This window comes from Sipha flava, unplaced genomic scaffold (assembly GCF_003268045.1).
Source record: "Sipha flava isolate LNK unplaced genomic scaffold, YSA_version1 75_pilon_pilon, whole genome shotgun sequence".
Taxonomy (NCBI): domain Eukaryota; kingdom Metazoa; phylum Arthropoda; class Insecta; order Hemiptera; family Aphididae; genus Sipha; species Sipha flava.
This window is the reverse complement of record NW_020273615.1, coordinates 1,610,163-1,635,345: the sequence shown is the minus strand read 5'-3', so window position 1 is coordinate 1,635,345 and position 25,183 is coordinate 1,610,163. Positions and strand designations below refer to the sequence as shown.

Genomic DNA, 25,183 nt, shown 5'->3' with positions numbered 1-25,183 from the left:
CGCGCTAAGATGCTAATATGTTAACTGATGTTCTAGACGCGTCAAGATTGACCGTTGACTTTATGAACTGTCACTTCCTCTATCATGCAATAATGTATTCATATAACCAATTCAGCTAAAAACGGACAAGACTTGCATAAAGGAGCCGTAACAATATATAATTTTAATTGTTACGTATATAAATGTTTTTGTATATCATAATGTAATAAAAGCTTGCAATTTTAAAAGAGATTATAATAAAATGAAAATATATTCGTAAAATGAAAAATATTTTCTACTAGAATCATGATTAACAATCTCGAAATTAGAACATTAAAATATTTAACATGAATATAATGATCTGTAAATCATTCGATTACTATCATAGAGTGTTTTGGTTTTACTCAACACATATGTATTTTGTTTTTATTGTATTAATTATTGCTATAAATAGTTACGTATTTGTTCTATTCATAATAGTATAAAAATAATGCATTCCAACTGCATTGTTAAAGTAATAATAATTGAAAATTAACCACCCATGAAAGTTCTAAGTATTTAATCATTATTATAAATGAATGAGTGTAATTAACGGTAACTTTGTTTTTGGAAAATCTGTGTCTTTGATAGAACGGTTGTAGCAAATGATACATAATAAATGGTTATTAATATATACCATTTATTCGAGTCGGAAGACCTGTACACGCAAATCAATAAATCACGTTCCAGTTGTTTGGACATTTACATTTGAAAATTATGCAAAATACAGATAACACATTAGCGAAACTTCACCAAAATATGTAACGTACTATAATGGAATCGTATTTATGGTTCTCGAAAACGAAGCTATACACGCACGACCGTGGTTAATAATAACGTATACTGTTGACTTCAATTTTTTTTTCCGAAGATAAATTTTACAGACATATTTTACGGCACTTTTGGCACTGTTTTATGGAAAGTTTAAATTTTACCGTACCTAAAATACATTGAGTTCAGGACCATGGGATCTGGTATGTGTCTGGAGTTTTACGAAAAGTTCAATAAATGCACGTTCGTAAATCAAAAACGACAAACGGTAAAATATACGCGACATAATGTGTCACGTTTTAAAAAATTATCATCAAACAAATCTATTTTTAACACGGACCTGTCGTGTGTGCACAGTTCGATAGAACATATTTTGTTTCGCGAATGCGCGCGCGCGTGTGACATCTGTGATAATAATCCTTCGAAACCACACAATTATATAGCATGCAACATCACCATAATAAATTATATTGTCACTGTCAACAACATAACATTAATGTTTTAAACTTACTAAACCATAACCAAAATGTTATAGAACACCAATTGTGTGAAACAGCAGGCACTTGCGGATTTAAGGTACAACAACTTATTAGACTCAAAATGACCTGGAACCATTGCCGGGCTGGTTTGTGCTTGGGGGCATCTGGTAAAAAATATATAATGGGCCCCCAAACAAAATAATATTGGAGTGAGATTCGATAAATACATACTAAAAATGCTTTTTCTCGTTACGCTCGAACTCTACTATAAGTATTATTTTTGTTTTTATATTTTTCCAAATCCAATATTAACGAATTATCATTGTGTTCGTGTATGTGACAGTTAACAACACGTATCTCAGTTTTTCAAAGTATTTATAATTGTTCGATTTTGATCAAAAGAACAAAAATGTATAAGTTATAGCGGTTATACATATCTAGTTTTATTAAATCACGTCAACAATATGTCAAGATTAAGACAACAATAACATTATTGTAAGAAAATAATTACTATGATTTTTCATGTTAGCGTAGTTGCTTTGATTCCAGGGGCGCGGATTTAGGAGAAGTTTAGGAGATCAGCTGATCCGCAATTAATATTTGTTGACAATATTAACACCCTGAGGACTTTTTATAGTCATTAAGTGTGCTGACTGTAAGTTGAAGTTATAACTAAACTGACAAATGCTCCAGTTACCCCCCCTCCCCCACCCCCAAATTACGCCACTGGTTTAAGTAATAAACATCAATGCATTGCTGGTTTGGTAATTATATATATTACGAGATTGACGAACCCTCGGAGTCCCACAACAGGACTATAAATATTAATCGGTCATCTTCAGAGTACCTACTTCAGAAATAGTTTAGCCGTAGGGATTCAACTAGATTACTCTATCGGCGGACATTCGCTATTGTTATCGAACACCGAATACTCATGTTACAATGATGCATTTTATTACAATTCAGGAAATTAACTAGAATACGTATTTTAGAATTATAAGTATTCACTAAGTTTTAGTCATACTATGGTAATGATTTATAACGAAAAGTTGAGTATCGTATACATAATAATAACATAATATATAAATCGACTTGAGTGTATGAACAAAATTTTATAAATATTTTATAAAAGACATTTATTATTTAATAATTTAATTTTATATTTAGGTTGATCATTGACAAGATATGATAAGAAATGTGGATAATAAGTAAAGATTCGAGAGTTGATATTCTTATAATATTTTCTTTAAAGGGTTAAAATTCTTATGTTTTCATTGAAATCTAGATCATATCTCATTCATTTTACTTTTTTACTTTATATAAAATTTAAAAAAATGAAATTGTATAAAACAATTTTTTTTTTAAGTAATTTAAAATTCAAAGTTGAGTTAAAATTACGTATAATAAAAACGAATAAAACAAAAAAATTATAAAAGAATTTATGAGTCTTATAAATTTTAAAAATAGATATAAATTAATAAATAGATAGGTAATATTTTCGTGAGGGGCAGTGGATGTGTTAATATTTGAAAGCCCCAATAATAAAATCCTGTACTTATGTACAAAAATAATGTTTGAATAAACTGAATTTAGTATAGTATAACGATAATTTGTAATTTAATATACACAGATTTTTGTTAACAGATTAAAAATCAAATAATTTTTAGAACGACGCATTTATTGTATCTCCAACCATTCTTCAAATATATTTCACTTTAATCATCAGCAATCTATTTCACCAAATAAATTAAATATTTTACATTTTATTATTATTTTTTTTTTTTTTTTTTTAATAATGAGTTCATTAAAAATGTTAATGGAACAATAATTATGGTCAATATTGATTTCTATAATAAAGGTTAAACCATTATTTTTTTTTTTGTTTTATGCCATAATTTTTTAATTTAATTCGAAAACCTCAAACTACCCTCTCTGGTATTTTTTTTAACCCTCTTGTGGTATGAGAAATGGGTGAGTTATCATTAAATAGTGTATAACCAAAGTTTTCTTTTTTATACGAATAGTGACGGAAATAAACGGGTGGGAGTAAAACATTTGAAAGTCAAAAAACAAAGACCACTTTTTGTTGTATGTTATGGTAACTTATGATAACTAGAGAAAAACGTTTTTACCTATTATTAAATATTAAAGTTACCTACCAATTTTCTATTTAAATTAAATTAGTGGCATTCGGAGGAAATAACCATTTATAACTAGTATATATTAGCTATTGTCAAATATTTTAAATCAAACGGTACAAAATATTTATTATTTGTTTTAATAGAAAGAATTTCCGTGACATAACAAAGGTAAAATAATAATTTAAGTATTATTTTATTAAAACAATATTATTCATACACCAATATTTATATTCATCAATGTGTCAAGGAGTATGATGATTTAACTAACGAAAAATATTTTTACTGTCATTATTCTAAATTTTAGACGGTAATCAACGTGTTTAACCAGAAATTCCCAACTATTCACAATTTTGTTGGTTATTATCAATAATTTAAATCAAATAATGAATTCACAAATTTATAAACATTTACTAACCTTACTGTAACATATAAACCAGTGATGGGAATTATTCGAGTATTCGAATATCAATATTCGAAGCTACAATACAATACGTAACGAAAATTATTCGTTTAAGTTTTTATGCAACATAAAACGTTTAATAATAATAGGTATTGTAGCATCGAATAATGATATTCGAATATACATTACATCTCTAATATAAACTTAAAAAATGTGGATTTGATAAACTGCTAATGTTTCTCATAACATTTAATGTAATTTAAGTTGGCGAATGTAGTTAAAACAGTTAAATTAAATTATAAATGCAATATTAAAGTACGGAAAAAAATTTTATAATAACATTTTCATTTTCCAACACACAGCTATTAAAATTATTATAATAAATACAGTAAATCTTAATTCAAAGTTTACGTTCTTCAAACATTTATTTTGTCAAACGATAACTGACATTTTTATATTTATGTTATACATATATAATTTATATAAATAATATTTATTATATATATATTTTTATATAAAATATGATATTTAAATGTATTATTCAGTTAATCTTGTTATTAATTATTTTTAATAGGAACTATAATAATTATAGTTTAAATTATTTAAATTATTTATTTGTGAATTTAAACAAAATAAAAATATATCAAATTTTAGCCCAAAATATAATTTTGTATATATTATAATATTTATTTTAGGGTTTGTAGAGTTATATTTTATTGATTTATAAGAAAATAAGCTAATAACTTTGTGCTTTTATTGTTTCCATATTTTCGTTAATTAAATTGGGTTTTTCAATTTATTTTTTCTTCTCTGTAGGGCTCTACGGACAAAATCAAAAAATTATTCATTTAAAAGTAACATCTGTGACCAGTTTCCACTTTATAAAGTTGCTTGTGAAACTTTTGGTGCATATTTTTATGAAAAATGTATCAAAAAATAAATAAATAATGTAGCATTGTAAATCCACTATACGCATACACGTATGAAGTACACTTCGTTTCACTTAGAATCTGAAATTTAAATTAAGTTAGGTTGAACTCTTCAAAGCAATACATTTCTTGCGTTTAATGGATCACCGCGGTACCTTTTGGGAAATAAATTGTAAGTTTTTGTATCTCGCTGGTGGCTTGTAACAACTGATAATATGAGTGATATGTGTACCACTTTATTTAATTTCAAATATTCATATGACCTATACATTAAACCTGTAAATATTATTTATTGTCTTGGCATTGATGCCAATATATATTCGACAATTTATATTCGATCATGCACTCTAATGACAACTAACTCTTTTTATTATTGAAAGCAGATATCAAATTTATAACCATAGCATATCAAATAGTAAAGATATGATTTAAATAATATTATTTATGTGCATTATTTTAACATACAAGTGTTTAATCGATATCGTTAGTTGTTGTACTATTGTAAACAAAATAATATCAAAAAAATGGCTAAAATCGTTAGAAATTACAAATACACTGCAACATAAGACACTACTACTACGTCTATGCGTTTCAGAGAAGTGTACACGAGTACGTAGTAAAATGATAAAAACCGTTCAACATTATTAGTTATCACTAGACCGCGGATTATATACAGTGAACATACTCTATTACATGCATGCAAATATGAATCATAAAATACAAAAATATGCATAGACTATGTTAAAATATGCGCTAAAAATTAAATTTAAAAAAATACCGAAAAATTATGATGATGAATTATAATAAATAATTATTATATATCATTTATGTATATTAAATATACATATAAATATAGAGAAATATAGTTCTAAATAAATTTTATTTAGAACTATATTTCTCGTAGCAGTATATCACTAATGTTGCTCCAAGTGGTCCATTGTAGAACTATGACGCTTGTAATCCAAAATAAAATTTAAATGGAGAAAATGACCGTTTAACATCACAGGACAGTATTTAAATGTAGAAGTCATGTTACTCGTTATTATGTCGGGAAGTACAGTAATAGTGCCATTAATGTAAGTATCGATCATACTTAACGAATCATTGGCAGGCTTTTTATTCAGTAATCGAGTAATCTTTGTTCTGATTTTTTCTGAAAATACGTCAGGCAGTCCAGCTGCTGTTGACAATAATTCCTCCATAACTTTTAACGAACTGTGTTGTAGCAAATTTCTTGCTCCTAGCCTTGTAGTTAGTTTTAGTATTTTAGAAAAATATGTATAAACCAGATTTAAATCGTGTTGAATTGACGGGGTTTCAAATCCTTCCTTGGTATCACGGATTGGTAAGGCATCAGAACTTTTAAATAGTTTAGTTACCAATTAGACTAATAAGAAAAAAAAAGACTAGACTCAAGTTTTTCTAGTCTGAAGACTAGACTCGATACATTATTTATAAATAACGGCAGCAGTAGAAACTCGTCCAGTCAATTAGTTTGGTCGGTATGGATTATATGTTTATATATATATATATAAATAAAAAAAAAAAAAAAATAAAAAAATATATATATGTAGTATGTGTTTTAACACATTCAATCACTGTGTTTTTTGTTGAAAATTAATAACAATATGCCATTTACATCATGAATCAATGAGATATGCATACTTAGTAAAAAAAGGCGATTATATGCAATTGCATATGCAGATATGCAAATGCATATAATCCGCGGTCTAGTTATCACATTTACAATAGTATCTCCATTGTCTGAATATTTATTTGTTTATTGTGATTTAACCATCATTATTACTGAGAGCGTTCGGTAATCTAAAAATATTTAATCGGCCATTAATAATATATTTATTGACACGCGTTTGAAATAATAATTACAGCAGTAAATTAGCGGTCACGTGATTAATTGATCGTCAGTCGGGGTTAGACATTTTTTTTGTCGATACAAATCGATGAATTATAAATAATTATGTTTCCTGTCGAGTAAGTGAGCATGCAGGCAAATATGATGTTTAAGTGTTTTTAAACATATATTTTAACAGCATTCGAATTATTAACGGTGATGTGTTTCAGTACTTTAAATTATACATATATATAATCCGTATGCAGTTGCTTATAACTGACTATACTACATATAAAGTTACTAATTTTAGCTGATAACTATGGTATCTGGTAAACTTCTAACAAGTGATCAGACAATATACGTTGAAATTTCATGATCGAAAAGTAGTAAAAATTTTTTTTTATTTTTTCTATTAAAGTAAAACTATAGGTTTTAGTTGCTTAAAACCAAAGTTGAGAAAAAACAAATCAAAATAATGAATAAAGAATGAATGCATGAATAAATGATTGTATTGTGAATAAAGAATAATATTTTATTTTAAATAATTTTATTTATGAATAAAAAATAAAAATTATTCTGAATATTTTAACTTATGAATAAATGAATTAAGCAAATTGCGAATAATATTCAAAGAAAAAATGAAAGTAATAAAAAAATAAAATAAGAAGAACAAATGACATGTCGATAGCGAGTGTTAAACCTGTTAGATTAGCCTCTTATCTAAAACAGTTTAAATTATTACTTTTTTATGATATTTTCGATAGCAGATAATCAAGCTTTATCGTAAGAATTTTTTCCAACTGCACAAATAAAATGTAAGTTACAAAGAAGTTTCGCCCCACACTTTCCACGTTCGTTTTATTGATTTTGATGAAACAGATAATGAATCCAACGACGTGGAAGTAGCCAACATCGGTTTCACTAACTTAATATTCAAACAAGTCGTCATGTTTATAATTTATTTATTTTTACTGATATTACATGAACGGTCAAATCATCTTTTATAATAATAAAGTGCACATGTTCGTTAATTCTACAGCACATTTTATTGTTTCTAATGCACAGTTAGTGTCATACTGCATCTTACAATAAAGCCTGAAGATAATGTTGGACGTCGACGTACTCGTATATGTTTAATCCATAATAATTGATAAACTGTTCATTTGGATATTCTTAGTTCATAGTCCACCGGTTGCTGAGCGTAGCGAATGTTTGAGTCATGTTCAATCAGAGATACAATTATTACGTCATGTATTATTATACCCATGTTAGGACGACGTCATTTAAAGTGCACGATTATATTTTAATCACTGGCCACTTCGTTATTGATGAGTCACATCAACTTTAGCATCATCTTAGTGGTTTAGTGAGTCAGCTGTCGGCCATTATATGTATTATATCTTATTATTATTATTGTAATTTATGTTATTTAATGTAAACAGTGTCATTAGATATTAATATAGCCACATAAATATATACAATTAAACTACATATATTTATCATTTATTGGTCGCAATCGCCCAATTTATGTGTGTATAATTATAATTTTTCGTTTTCAATAGTATCACACGTTCACTATATAGGTACATTTGTACATATTTTAAACCCCAAATCTCTAAATTCTACTACGATATGTGACTCCAGCGATTGCTTACAAAGGCCACGTATGATACAGATAAAAATACGAAACACAACAAATTCAATTTTCAATAAAGTTGAAATTTCTAGTTTTCTACGAATTATTTGAGATAAATACGATTTTATGGAATAATTAATGGCGAATAATTAAATAGGTAACGAATAACCGAATAGCGAATAAAATAATTTATAATAACCCGTAGAATATCTAATGAATAATCGTTAAAATAATTTTTTTTTTTTTAAACCTTTAGTAATAATTATGATGGTTCAACAGTTAAAATATTAAATTTGCACAGTCGTAAAAATTAAAATGGTGTAAGTATATATGGTGTAGTATAAGCTAGAATAATCAAACGAAAAATAAATAAATAAAGAATAATTTTTTATTCGACACATGCCCAATTCTGCTTATGACACTAAAGCCAATGGTGCTAACCAATTATATGGTATATTCATTCGGTTCTTCGAAGGGATGTCCATTTATAGATGAAATAAAAAAAAAGGTAATTCAATTACAGCTGTGTGGGCTGAAATAGATTCTGTTTATTTTAAAGGAAAATTAAGAATCATCCAAATTATAGTCTCCACATCCAACACACAACACTTATAGTGTAATGTCGACAAAAAAATTGGGAAGAAAAAAACGCAGTTCACCGAAAAATACGACGAACTTTTTCGAGGCTTTCTTCTTTTTAACACAATCATGTTATACACTACATAATTATTTTAAAACCTAAGTTGAGTTAGATATAGTCCAATATATAGTGATAATTTGAAAACGCGTATCTAAACGAATTTTTGAAAGACCACAAATCATAACAGCTTATTTTCTACAACAATAACAATACGAAAACACGAGATATCGCCATAAAAATGTATGAATCATCGTTATTATATTAAATTTATTATAATAGTGTCGAAAAGAGAGGTGGAATTCAAAATTATTTAACGTCATATGAGAAGAATTAAAACAATAATAATTTATAATGTTTAAAATTGAAACTAATGCTTTTGGACAGTGATTTTATTATAAAATGTTATAAGATAGTGAAAAAAAAAAAACTATTCGACTTTGATTGTTTTATATAATATTTAAATTCTGATTCTTATTTTTTTATTTAATATTACATTCGACAACTATACAAGGTACAATTGAAAAAATTTACAATATTGCAATACAGGTGGTGTTTTATAATTCGTTAAGTGTGTAACCAATTATATGAACTGAAATTTATCGATTTAATTATTTTATAATATTTTTTTTCAGTATATATTATTTCGGGTAAAATTACATTATTAATATTTTATAATAATTAATACAATTATAATAATTTTGTAAACTTTTTTGTTTCTCATAAATATTATTATTAATTAATTGGTGTACTTTTTTACCAAATAATTAATTAAACGCAATGATAAATATAGAATAAATATTTTAAAATGTACTGTGTATATACAGGCTATAATACCTTATACATATTATTTTTACGCAATAAAAATGTCAAAATGTTTTTTTCCCGCAACTCATAAAATCCTGTTTGGTAAATTAAGTTAACATTTTTACTGTATGAATTGTGAGTCTTACGTAATTGTGTAAAAGTTTTCAAAATGTATAACCAGCAATGTAAGTAAGGAAGGGGAAGTTCAACCTTTATATTTCGAAGGTTCATTTAAACCTCAAATAGTAAATATTTAATTATTAAAGGAATTTTTAATTTTGATGTAGGTACTGGAAAGAACAAAAGACCTTTTTTCAGTTACACATTAAAACAAATCATTGTAAAACTATACTTGTGTGGAATGTGTTGAGTGAAGATAAATATTTATAATACAATTTTATAAAAATTTATTTGGTAATAAAAAATATTTGTGATTCTCAAGATAAGTATCTACTATTATATTGGTTTAATAAAATAAGATAACCTAGTATTAAGTTATATTAATACGTACATTTTATTATCTTTGAAATCAAAAGTAGTGGCAGTATTAGAAAACTGTAATAAGTTATTTTTTCCTATGATAATAGCTTTTGAAAAATTTAGATACTGTCCCTATGTCTACGGTGAGTGCGGAACGTTATTTTACACTTGGAAGCATTAAAAGACATATTTAAAAAATACAATCGATCAATTGCGTTTGTGCTTGTACTTTTTAATATTTATAGAAACGTTACTAATGGAATCATTACAAATTGTGAATGAATTAGTATAATTTAGACAAAAATTAAATTTACTTACATAATATTTATAAGTAATTTTTCTTAATTGTGTGTAGTAAAATAAAAATAAAAATATTTAATTATTACATGCTGCATGATTTGTTCGAAATTTTTTTCACAAACACTAATTCATTCATTTTACAAATAATTGATAGTCATAACGTCCTCCCCACCCTTATAAATAATATCCACCTGTGCCTTTGTATATAAAGCTAATTGTGAAAAGAATCTATCTTTTACTGTCGCAGTATTGAACACTTCGGACATTTTATAAAAACCTATAAATACAGCGTGTAACACATTACACATCATAATATGTGCATAAGTCAGTAGTACTGTAGTTAATAAATATTAATATTGAATGAACTATATATGTTAGTAATCAAATTAATGTACTTATTGTGGCGCCAGGTGTATATTTAATAATCACTAGTTAGTCATAATTTATATGTAACTTTCAGCACTTAGTTTTTTTTTCACTAGCGATTAAAAAGGAAACACCTTTTGATTATTTTAAATTGTATAGATATTTTGAATACCTACCTAGATGCGCAACTTATAATAATATATTAACTATTTATAGGTTTTATTTAATTTAAAATTATTATTCTAACGTTTTATAAGATTGGGTATTAGTATGATTTTTGTTTGTTATTTCAATTTTTTTAAATCACTTTAAGATTGTTTAAGTAAACTGTATTATTTTTTTACCCTCACCAATTATATATTTTAACTTATATCTATAAACATATCAACTTACTTAAGTCAGGTGGAGTTTGAGGACATGGCGTGAGAGGTTGTTTTTCATTCGTTTGTTTAGTTTGAATGTTATTGTAAATCTATAAAAAAATTAAAATATAATTACAATAATAAAATTAATCATTTATTATTAGTTCAATAGTTTTTCGGTGAGATGGTGTACTAACTATCTACTATAGGAACGATTTACCATTGTTTTGGTAAATTGAATATCAAATAATATATAATGTTCGAGTATATTAAATTATTAACATTATTATAGCAACAAAATATCTAGGAGCTTAATTAGTAAAGCATGTTGTTTCTATCTTAATAAATACTTTAGTACACTTTAATATTAGTAATGTTTTATAATAAATCCATAGTTTTTAAGATTTAATACACTTGGGTTACAGAAAAAAGTCTGTTATTCCGAAAGTCAATTATTTTAGATATAATTTACTATTAGGATAACAAGTTAATTTATAACATAATATTCACTAGAATTACAATTTTTTTTTTTTTTATTGAAATTAATTTTTTAGTAACTAAAATTTGATTTTTTATTTATAATAATATATGTGTACTAATGAAATGTATTTGTTTGGATCAATTATGAATAAATTTGTTAAAACATAGTTTTTTATACGAAACATAAAATATACTTAAAAATTTTATACAAACATATTGTGAAGTTGTTGTGAAAATATAATACCAAGTTTAATTGAATAAAACCTTATATAATATTTACGAGTAAATTATAATTTCAACTTTGCTATCGATTAGTTAATATATAAAATAATCCCTCATTATCCGTGGAAGTTACGTTTCAGTCAAGTTGCGCGGATAACGAGACCATAAAGAAATATAAAAAAGGATGTTAAAATTTATTTGTTTATTTTTAAAATCACAATAACGTTTATATTAATTTTTTACAGTAATATTTTTATTTAATAAATAGGAGCACTTTCCATAACATTGCCTCGTATTGTTTCTTCAAATTTTTCTTTTTCTCGAACACCAGATTCGACTATTTTATATTTTCTACCAAATGACGATACGATAATAAAAATTATCTACAACAATTAATCTACTTAAATTATGCACAGTGCTCGTATATTATAGATAAAATATTATCGCATTAATATATTTTTTCACGGAGTAAACAACGGATAAATAAAACCACAGATAAAAAAAATTTACGGCTAACGAGGATCTCTGTATATATTAATCACATTACATAATTACTTTGATATACTACTTGGTGCAACGATATAGATTTAAAAAAAATTATGTTGAACATTGTACGTTTACAAATTTAGATGTAGTATGTATGAATGCAGTGCTTTCACTCATAAATTTAGATGAACTTAACTGAACTAGAGTTTTAAATTGTTAAGCTTTGTCAAGAAAATAGTAATTGATCGTTGAGTTCAACAAATCAAACAAACTAATTAGTTCTATAAAAGGAGTTCAAGTTTCAGAAGCAGCTATTTTTCCACATAAAGTGTTCCTTCAGCTATTATGTATGTATGTATTTCGTATTAAAATATTAAAATATAAAGAATATTATTAGATTTTTGGTATGATAAGATACAAACAATATAATGTAAATGAAGGCATTTAAAATATATCTTGCTGATAGCATGTTCCTTGGATGCTGGAAAATACCATTCTCAATTCTTGTAGACATAATCTAATCCGGTCATATCATTAAATCATGTCAAACGTTCATCTAGATTTATGTGTATGGTCTAAAGCGTAAAATGTAATGGTATAATTACATGTTGTTACGATGAAAAACGACCAGAAGATAACTATTGAAATATTAGAGACAGGGAACTTGAGTTTTATGTTGTAAGCAGCCCGATTCACGACTCGCGAAGTCTTGCAAAATTGATTAATAGGTGTAAAACATCATTGCATTAAACTGATGTAACAACTGTTGTAAAACAGTCAATCAAACATCAAGGTTTCAAAATGTTGATCCTTAGATTAGGACAGTCTCTTGTAACTCGAGGTTGTACTGGTTAGTAGCAGATTCGCAGACACATACTGCAGATGGTTTAGTCGATATCTAAAACTAGGCTATTGGAAACCCCAAGATGATAACGCTGACTGAAAGCGAACGTTACAGAGTTACGTGCATCAAAAGATAAATATCCGATTAGAGTGGTTATTATCTATCCATGTTCTTTGTATGTAGTTCATTATTTAATTATACTGAATAGTGTTATGGAAGTTTCAAGAGACCTTTTAAATTTACACTGTAGGTGCTTATTGAGGAAACTGATTCTAAACTTGTAGTATAAACAAACCTTTTTCATATCAGTGTTACAAAGACACTTTATACTCTGAAGTACCTACTAGTATATTAAATTGCCATTGATATCAAACAAGTTACACTGTATTCAGCGACTTAGGGTTTTCTTGTCACCATTGTAAATCACCATCGGATTTATTATTGGATTATTATTTGATTGTACCTCGGTCGTGTTATCGCGTACAACAATATGGTAACCATACAGATAATTTATTTGATATTTTAGATCATGAAAGTTACGTTGAACCTGGGCGCTAATAACAAAACCACAATGAAAAAAAAGTAATTATAATAAACTTGGAGACGAGGTAACGATAATAGCAATGACGCTGGATTCAGACGACGGAAGAAAAAATTCAATTCAGAGCACGTATTGATTTCGGAGTCGAACAGTGAATGTGAAGGAAAAACCTCATGTTTGTCGCATTACATTTGACACAATTGTTGTCAGTGTTGTTTCTGGCACAAAATGAGGTGGTCCTCGATGATGCTCGTGCTGTTTACGCTTCGGGGCAATCGTATAGTATTTAACAATGTTTATAACTTTACAGGAAATGGTACCAATTACGGAGTACCTATAAAATATTAATAATAACAACATGAGGAGTATAATTGCGATGAAAAATACAACCTTAATGGATACGTTTAGCAGCAGTCTTATTGGAAACATTGGCGAACCACACATTAGAATATTACTTATTACTTTATTAGTATTCGCTGAACGACATGTGGCAGCGGAGATTTGCTAGTGTTGGTTTGATAGTGTGCCCAGCAGTGCTGGGACTATTTGGATAAATTATCAAAAAGATAATCTAGATAACGTAGAAGTTATCTTTTATTTTTTATCTATATAAAGCCAAAATATTTTATCTTATAATTGTAATTATCTTTTGGTGATTTTTTTGTCGATAGATAACAGATATTAAATTAACATAGACCTTATACTATATATGGTATAAGGTATATGTAAATTAAGCAATCTGGAGGTTTTTTTTTAATTATAATTTATTTTTAGGTTTTGTTAAAAAGTTATCTCATTATTTTATTTACTCACTCTTGTCTACATTAGATTCATAATCATATTAATCATTGAATAATAATTGAAATTATATGAACTGTGACGGGGTAATAATAGCAATAATTTAATTAAAATTTATATGATTCATAATCGATAAAGATCTATGTTCTTCAATCGACTGTTGGAAAACTTACTAAAATTAAATAAAAAATTTAATCCGTTGAATCTGACAATCGAATTTTGTCAAATATTTTGCCACATATATGTGTAAATTATTTCCAATTATGTATAGTGTTAAGTACTAAAGTGTAAACTATTGTTTGCTTATTCTTATTTATTTATTAAAATTATTATTTCGAAGGAAAGAAAAAGTAGAAGATATAATAATTAGACGCATTAACATATAAGATTTACCAATTCACTTGTAAAAAAATAAAAATATTCTATCAAATCTTAAGACATAGATTTATTAAAAAAAAAAAAAAAAGCTTAGAATTAAATTTTTAATATTATTTTAATTAATAATAATATAATTCTAAATAATATTTTATCTTTTTATTTCACCTACATATAGATAACTGACATTTTGTCTTTTATCTTTATCTTAGATAAATCTTCGATCTTTATATTTATCTTTAATCTAAATCAAATTATTAGTTATCTTTCCCAACATTGGTGCTCAGTGAGATAACAGTGTTGTAAACTGTAGTATAAGCAAAGAGAAAAATATAGATCCGTATATGGGTATTTATACTAAATGCGCATACAACATTGCATTAAAAATTGAAATTATAGCGTTATTGTTTTCAACCATACTTTCTTAGCTCGCAACTTATATTACTATATTTAATAAAACGATTATATTTTTGTTTCAAATCATAAATTTGGTTTTTCCATTTTATTTTATTTCTAAAGAAAAAAACGTATTCAACTAAATGAATTAAACTTTAGTGAAATGATAGATTCAATGTTTATATATTGATTTTTCATTGTACTACATTTTTTTAATATTGATTATATTTTACGATTGTGTTTATGATGATCAGTAATTTAGAGAACCATAAACATGTTTGAATCTTTCATTTTCAACAATAATTATTGATAATGAATAATGGTAGTCGTACATATGAGTAAGTTTAATTATATCATACTGCTCTTGTAGTAATACAGGGTATATGACCACAGAAATGAGAAATTTTGAAAGTCATAGTGGTAAAGTCATAGTCATAAAGCCATACGGAGCTTGATGAAAAGTGATAGTGTTATTATTATATTCATATGAACCTGCCATTTAGTAATAATTGATCAGTGGTATAGTTATATATGATACATTGTAGTACATAAATGTTTGCTTAAGATAAGATTATTTACATATAGTAAAAGAGAATCGGATTTATAAGTAAACCGACAGAAATTATAATTTTAAAATCTGTATAGATTAATATTTAAACTTGAATTTTATTTACCATTTATAAATTGATAAGTATTGTTCACGCTACTAAAACAAACAAGATTTAATAGATATATATAACCTTTTATAATTTGTTGAGTGTGATAGGATTGGCTTTAATATCGCAATATTTACTGTATAAATGCATTACCTTAAAATTATAATTTTTGATTACAAGTGGACGACACTCAACTGATAATACAAAAAATAAAAATCGATATCGAAATAGGCTTATAGTTCTCACATACTTAAAGTCTTAAAAATTAATTATAAGTTTATCAAAGAAAAACTTAAAATAAAATATTAAATTTAAAATTCAAAACAATGAAAACTAATACTACTGAAAAATAAAATGTGTAGTATAAAAAATGACCTATTTAAACTACCATAGTGACAGTTTATAATTGATTTATAAAATTTCGAAGCATTTAAAGTAATACATACATATATATAAATACATATGCATTATAATGACAGAAAATATAAATATAACACATATATTTTTCGCTTAACTTCTCTTATAAAAGGTATAATGTATTATTTAAAAAAATACTCGATATATTTCGCTGAAAAAAAATTGAGTAGGTTATTATATTATATATCCGATCATTATATACAACTATTCTTGTGTAAGGTTTTAATATAATTTTCTATTACGTATCAGTCGTTTTAATTTACAACCCACTCAAATATAGAAAGCTGCTGATCGATCGTATTATTTGTGATGTCACGGTACACAAGAAATAACCTTAACTGTATAGTTTGAATATATAAGTATATCCTAAATAAACTTTAGACTTCGTCCAGAACATTGCTTCATTCAAAACATTGTTAGAGTATTGAACCGTTTTATGTGATACACGTTTTCTAACATTGATTTGTTGAGTTCATACTCTCAAAATATATAGGTATATTATAAAAAGGACAGTAATGCGAAAAAGTGGAATAATGTTATGCATGTATGTTCAAAGATATCTAGTCGTTTTCATTTTTAAACTTCCATTATTGGAGTAAATCAACGTGAATCGGTGACTACTCGAGAAGCCTGTAACAAAACATCTAAAATAAAATTCAACGACATCTTTACGATAAAATATTTTCCGTTTGAATGGACCAATAATTTACTAAAACTTTACGTCTACAGTGAACTACCATAATAAGCTTTTGTTTGGAAACAATTATATATTTAAATGGACCAGACTTATTATATTACACTTCTAAAATAAAATTGTTTTTATTTTAGAAGAAATATTAATAATAATAATAAGTAATGTTATATTTATAACTATATTAAATATAATAAGGAAATAAATTCATAAAATAATTCAGTGATTTAATTGAACAAATTAAAATATTTAAACATTTGTAATTACACAACTACTAGAAGTAAAACTTTTAATAACAAAGCAAATAATTTTTGTCTCACTTTATAATAATGTTAATAATATTATTGCAGAATACGAGTATTCGATTACAATTATAAGACATGGTTATTTTATTAAAATAAAAACAGAAAATCTGTGACTTAATTAGGTTTAACTAATTAAAGAATATACTGCTACCAAGTCTGCTGCCGAAAAAACTTGTACTTAATCTCAGACATACCTATATAATATTGATTGTTAAAGTATTGCAATTTTAGCAGAGTATTTATCTTTATATTTATTAAGATACTCTAGATAAAGAAAAAAACCGCTAAAAGCAGGACTTTTAACCGATTATTGATTTTAAACGAAAACAGGTAAAATCTGATATTTCGAGAACCGACCACCACATAAAAAAAACAACGATAATATAATACCGATAATCAATAGAATAATTCTTAATAATTTCTTAATAATTCATAATTATTATGAATTTATGAATGGTTTATTGGTTACCTTATGTTATCAAATTTGTTTTAATCTATTTAATCAAAGCAATGGTGGAAAGTGAAATGGAACTATACCTCTGGACTTCACTGAATATAGGGTACATGGATCTTGGAAAATTCTTAGACTACAAAATAATTGAAAATTTTATTATATTTAACAATAAATTCTCAAATAAAATGTAGTTAGTCCTGTTACAATCAATATTAAAGTAAAATAAAATTTCCACTATACGAATTTTGTTATATATAGTAATAAATTGAATTTCCTTTTTATTTTGTATGTTTATTAATATTCGTTTATTAATTTCATTTATGTTTTTATGAAAAATATTTACATTTAAAGAACAACATGACTTTATGTTTAGAATTTTCATATAAATTAGTTAAGGGCCCTTTTTCTATCAGCTATATTCCTGAACTTAAACCTATATTTCTTAACGGTTTTTATCTATTTTTAATATTTTATTTCCATAATTAAAATGACAGTAATATTTGAAACTGACTTTAGAATTGTTTCTAATGTCTAAATTCAATGCCTCCGAGCGTTGTTTATCTATTAAACCACATACGAGTATAGTCAGTATAAGAAACGGTCTCTATGATAATTATTATTGTTTAATATAATTGGTTGTCCATATTACAGTGTCCCAGAAATATCTGTTGTTAATATTATTATTAAAAAAGTTTTCGTGAATTTATTTGTATTTTAAATTCATATGATTCGATGCATTTGTGTAATGAATAGTATATTGTGTCTTTAAACAACCCGCAAGTTTGGCAGCTCACTTTTAAATAAAAATTGTTTTCCTCTATATTATATCATATTGTTATGACTATGACTGTTTAATCTTTAAAAGATATTTAGTCGTTAAATAAAATTCTGAATTTGGTTAGAAACACACGAACGTTATTTTACTACGCCATAATTTTAAACCCGTTTTGCTAGTTAAATATTAATTATTGTTAGTTTATAAAGTACCTACATTAAAACCAATAAAACACAACACAGGAGTATCGTGCCGTGAAATTAACCCGCGACACTTCTAAAACTGTCGCGTAAGTACACCTTGACTTAAAACCGTGGTAGAAATATTGTGCGATAAGAACTTCAATCCAAATTCATTAAAAGAAACGTAGAGACTACATACGTGGCATTACACAATCTGCGACCGATTATTATTTTATTTTTAATATTCATCCATTCGTAGTTTGTGTGTCAAGTATCATCAATAGTTAAGATACACAGTAGCTCATCAAATGCCGACCCGTGCTGAAAATAATTTTAAAAAATTCTCTAGATCTCTGCTGATACTTTTAATAATAAAATGAAATGCACCTTCGGCAGGACATATTCGGAATACTATGAAAGGATAAATCTACATGTATCTATTAATTTATCTTTTAATTTTTATAAAAAGTTACTTTTACCTAAAAAAATAATATTTTTTCCTGCCATTATGTTCGTTGTCTTATTGATACATGGACAAATACTCAATAGAAGTAAATATTTGTTGTAACACTATATATATTGAGTATATTATACTCGTATATATATTCATCATAAATATCGTAGTTATCGTAAAATAACGCACCGTAAATTAACGCTCGTGTGTTAGTCAAACACTGTTAGTATGGATTTATAACATGAAGTAGGTTTTTTTGTACTTTATAAGTGTCATGTGATAAAATAAAGCCTGTATGTTCCTTGTTTAATCAATCATTAATTGCACATTAGATACAAATAACGTGCATAGTTTTTAATTTATCAGTTTAAATTTATCTAATTATAATTTATTTTTGTTACGTTTACTGACCTTTTGATTTACATTCTGATAATTTAGTTTATTTGAACTTTTATTTCAAACGCTAAGAATCCAGTAATTGAAGTAAAATAAAAATAATTAATGAACTGATACTAATGTTATCGCATTTAGGTATACAAGAAATTAAATCGTTTACAATTTCTATATAAATAGGATGAAAATGAAAATTTGTCGAAAACTGGCTTTTAACTAGTATAGGGTAATAAAATATTATAAATAACGGTTTTTAAATGGTAACCGGTAGTACTCTGCATGGTCCGGTCTAGTACGGTTTTAACATATAAAAACTATTGAATCGTCATTTTGGTCCGGTTCAATAATTTTTAGGAGTAGTTCGGTCCAGTTATCAGATCAAATGCATTATTTTCAGTCCGGTCCGGTTTCAAATAAAAAAATGAAAATCAGTCCGGTCTGGTCTCAGTCCGGTTCCAATCATGGTACTTAAAATCTAAATACAGATATTGTTATGTAAACAAATAAAACGAAAAACCTACAACTTTAGATATATATTTATTTATACAGTTGGGTAGTCCACCCAGTGTAATACTAAACACATCATATGGTACGGTCTGGGCTAATACAGACTGACCCTTACGGACCGGTCTATAAACGGTTCAAAATGTTTTAAGATCGGACCAACAGTCCGATCCACGTTCTACTATATTAAATGTTATTTAATTACTGGTTCGGTCTGGTCTAAAAATTATATGAAGCCGTCGGTTCGATCCAATTTCGGTCTTTAATTAACGTTTAAGTGTGGTCCGGTCCGACTTTAGCCCCTTGGTAAAATTTGAAGTCCGGTCTGGTTCTTTAAATAACGGACCGTGTAGAGCACTAGTAACCGGTTAACATTATATTTTTTATACCACTAAAGTAACGGTTACCTCATAACGGTAATATAAAACGATAAAAATATAAGGTAACTGGTATTAAACATTTTTTGACCGATCACCTCATAATTCGGGATCGGTTTTGAGCCCTAGCTAAAAGAGTTGATTAGTATGATGCATTTCAATAAAACAATTAAATTTGCTTTTATTTTTATTAAATTAAATATCACACACCTTCGGGGCCTGAAATCAAATAAGAAAACGTCCACTATGAGTAAGTGCGTTCACAATAATAACACGCTCGAAATGTTTTAAAATAAAAATACTATCATATAATACAATATCTCTTGGAGTTAATACAAGTTACGTACATTCTAGCACACTCACTATCCGTATTTTTTATTGTTGCTATAATACTGTTTACTACTCACCATGGCCTCGATGCCGGAAACGTTGAGATGCATTATTGACACGGAGTTCGTTGAAGGGAGGTATTCTTGTGTCGTTGTGGTAATGAAACTGTCGATCCGACGTGGCTCGTTATAATAACTTACATATATGTACTGCACAAGTAAGTAAGCTATACCCAGTCCGAACAAAATTCCTCCGCGCGATGGTGGTAATATGGACATTATAGTTCAGCGAACATTAATAAGACCCAACGCAGTAGTATCGGGAAGCTAAAACAAAAATAAAATACAATTATTTCAATGATAACTATGCTGCGTATTCAAATTCTCTAATAAAATAATTCAACGAGCTATACATAAAATTAAAAAAAATCGTAGAAGATGGTCCTAAAATTGTTTTATTGAAATCGTTTTTAAAATTAATTATTACTTATTATTATTACTTATATTACTTATATTGTTACTTATATTATTACTTCTCTTATTCTTTTAAACTTGAAAATTATTTTCTAAAAATGTATGTAGAGGTGGATTATGTGGTCGATCCGGTATGGTTACGATGACGCACATGGTTTATCATATCAATCCGATACCATTCCTAAGATTTAAACACTAGGTATACAACTTACAAATTACCTTACAAATTAAAAACTAATACATGCGAAGAGGGTAAAGTGGTCAGGACGATAAACAATGATGGATGATGGACACACGACGACGACAAGACGGATTGTAAACAAAGCAGTTGGACGGATCTGACCTGACAACACGAAGCGACTGGATTCGTATAAGACGAATGATGAACAGATAGGTGACACAAAGATAATATGTTGAAAATATGGCTTACTGTGTACAATAATTTGGTAACTTTTATGTCTATTTTGTAGATACGTTACTGCAGTTTTGGTACAAAAATGTTAGTAAAAAGTAGTATAGCACGCGTTATGCCACGCCGGTGAAACAAATTACGGAGTATAATATTAATTAATAATGAGCAGTCTTCGTGACTCATTACACCAATAGCGAAGAAAATAATAGCATGTAGCAACCGATGACACTCCTGGGCCTTGGCCGAACATCGACCATAATGCAATAATTATTCATAAATTACGACAAAAGCAAATATGTTGGACATGAAATTTAAATGTTATAAAAATTATAATAGTGAAACAAATAATTTACTCAAAGCTGTATCAAAGACTGAAATTATCATTAAGTGATCAAACATAATCGTTTCTGTTAAATACACATGCAAATCTCAATCACATGATTATTTGTAATAATTATGATTTTACCAGTCTTGAACATATTATGACATAAGCATAAACATTACGGTTGAAATATGTAGCTAAGAAGGCATAATATATTTTATGTATTTTATACATCTATATGAGTCAATAATTTAATAACATTTTTAAAATGTTAGTAGTTGTCTGAAAGCGGTGCTATTACTGTTATTATGTATATTATATATTATTACATATTATATTTTTTTTACGAAAAGGTTAACAAGAAAACTATTTCAACTAGAAAAGTCATATAAATTGGTAAATATTATTATGCCCACTATTTTACTATACAGCGTATTTCTAAAATGATTGAGGTAACTCGTTTTAGCTTACTTGCTACAATTTTTCGAAACTTTTTTCATCTTCAAAATCTGAATTGTATCGAATTTTTTTTTAGAACTATCTTAAACATAACAATTAATACTCAAAATTTGTTTTTAGCAACATTTTTGTAAGAATCAAGATGTACTATTATTTATGACCGTTATGCATATTTCAAGCTCAAGTCACCAGAATCAAAATAATAAGGTGTGATGTTCATTGTACTTCATTGATCACTGCAGCGAATATACTTTTTCTAGTTTATTCAACTATTTCAGAAACATTCTGTAAATGTAAGTTTATAATTGAATAAAGTATGCACTAGGAATAGATGAATAAAAGTGATCGAGGTGAAAAAGTGTGTATAGGATAAAAAAAATCCTAGATCCGTATATGATTTTACGCATTTGAGTAATTTTAGCAATTTATAAGTTAATATTTTAATTAGATATGCAGTTGCGATACAGTGTAACATTGCGAAATTAAACATTCATAAAATTCAAACTTGTCGTGTTATTAAATTTATTAAATTACTAAAAACAAATAATACTTTTTAAATTTTATTAATATTACATTTTAAGATTTTTAACGTTTAATGATACATTACGTGTAAATAATAATATAGTCTATACTCCGAAAAGCGATTATGTTTGTATTAATTTCGAGGGCATATTATACAGAGTCGATTGTATGATGTGTCTATATACATATACTCGTATTGTACTCATCCGGAACGAAACACAGGATATAACCCATTTAATGACATTATTTAGTCTGTGAATACGAAATTCATCAAAATATCCAGTACGGAAATGCATGTTTTTAATATCCAGGTGCATCCATGCAAACATACAGCAAGTAACTGATATTAGAATCTATTTTATGCGAGCATTTTGTATACAATTAGGAAACTTTTGGTCATTTCAGGCTATTACCCTGCAGATGATTTATCGAGGGTTGTATCAACTTATTGACTTCATAGCAATTACAGGTTCACGTAGATAATAACAATTAATTATTTACGTTTAATTATAATATTAAACCAAATACTAGCGAGATTTATTTCCAAACTCCTATAGACTATTCCAAACCTGACTATTCTTACTCAACAAATACAAATCTTATTCATCTCACCGATCGTATTTTTTTTGTCGATTTTTTTTTCTTTTTTTAATATCCTTCTACCCGATCGCATCTATTAGCCAGATCTCCTGTAGGATTCAATGCGTCACATGTCGCCTTTATTGCTAATACAGATAAATTCAATGCTTTTTTAAAACTAACTTTTGTGATACGTTTAATATTATGGCTCCAGAGTTGTTATGTTTCATATTTTTTCTAAAAAAACAAATCACTTTTTTTTTGGTTTGTTTATTTTTAAATTGTCAATAGTATTATTAATTATGTTATTATATTATATTAATTAATATATTATATTATTTATTATTTATTTTTCACATGTTTAAAACCAGTTTAAAAACAAGTAATTCTCAATCTGTGATAAATTAAGCAATATCTTATAAAGCACCAAAGCACGGTGCACATGCTCACTTAACGAGAGAATAGCGGGAGCAACGCCAGCTATTTTTTTGGAGCTGGTTATCGGGGTTTTCTTATCATTTAAGTTTGTTGTTACTAAAAATAATATTAAATATTGTACATTGTAATACGCTATTTCATTTTCATTTTGTAGTTTCTTTTTTACACTCTAAATATACTTATTATAGGTATTAGGTAGTTAACAGTTGTTATTATTGTTGGTTTTCGATTTTAATGTATTAGGTATTTCTTCAAATATTGTGTACACTTCTAGACTATTTAGTGGGGAACTTTAGAGTAACTTGTTGCGTGTCAAATTTTATATTCAACTTAACAGTAATGATGCCGAATATGGTACAGAATTATAACACTTACTTTTATTTACTTTCAACAAATACTTTTGATAGGTAACTTACATTATAATTTAATAGTTCACAATATAATATTCAACAATGAATTTTCAATAATAAAATAATAAACTGACGTCAAATGTGTATCTCTACTACTTAGCTGGATCGCCTTTGAATAATGATTTCCCCGGACTCCCTTATATAAAGATTGCTGTACGCGGTGTCCCTATTGTTATATAATATATTCATATGTCCTAATGCTGGGCCCCATAACAAATTCTACGAAAAAAACCTTCAGTGTATTGGTATATTTAAAGAACTTTTCAGTAGGAAGTACTATATATTTTATGTCTAATATTTTTTAAATTCACACTTAGGAATGTTCAATTTCTTTTCTTGAATCTTAGATAAGTGATTTGTAGATAGATACTTTTAGGTAATATTATTAGTATACTCAAATCAAAACAAACAGACTATATATCCCAACCAACAATTATTGTCTACAATAACAATAATTCTTCATCTAAGAAGAACTTCTCCTTTGCCTTTTCCTCAACTGTTTGGGGTCGGCCACCCTTGTCCTAAACCTCCACTCGTATCCTCAATCTGTGATTTTCTATATCCCCTACGCACACATCAATGACCCCACATATTATTCTCAATCGTTTCTAATCATCTATTTTTTAGTCTTCCCCTTCCTTTTTTCCCTTCAACTTTAATTTTCATAACAAATCTTACTGCATTTGTTTCCTCACTTCTCATCGCATGCC

At 26.9% G+C, this 25,183-nt stretch overlaps 1 protein-coding gene across 3 annotated transcripts in view; it reads right to left on the bottom strand.

Moving 5' to 3' along the window:
- LOC112692601 (beta-1,4-N-acetylgalactosaminyltransferase bre-4-like) overlaps nt 1-25,183 on the bottom strand; it is an 87,931-nt gene that overhangs the window by 17,160 nt on the left and 45,588 nt on the right. For 2 of the 3 annotated variants that reach the window (XM_025567328.1, XM_025567327.1), the window contains exons 2-3: nt 20,936-21,184; nt 11,210-11,288 (exon numbers count right to left, since the gene is read on the bottom strand). In XM_025567328.1, the coding sequence (XP_025423113.1) occupies nt 11,210-11,288; nt 20,936-21,136 (280 nt within the window). In that variant the 5' untranslated portion in view covers nt 21,137-21,184. Of the gene's footprint in view, nt 1-11,209; nt 11,289-20,935; nt 21,185-25,183 lie in introns of those variants that run through there. The other variant, XM_025567329.1, reaches the window with a different exon arrangement.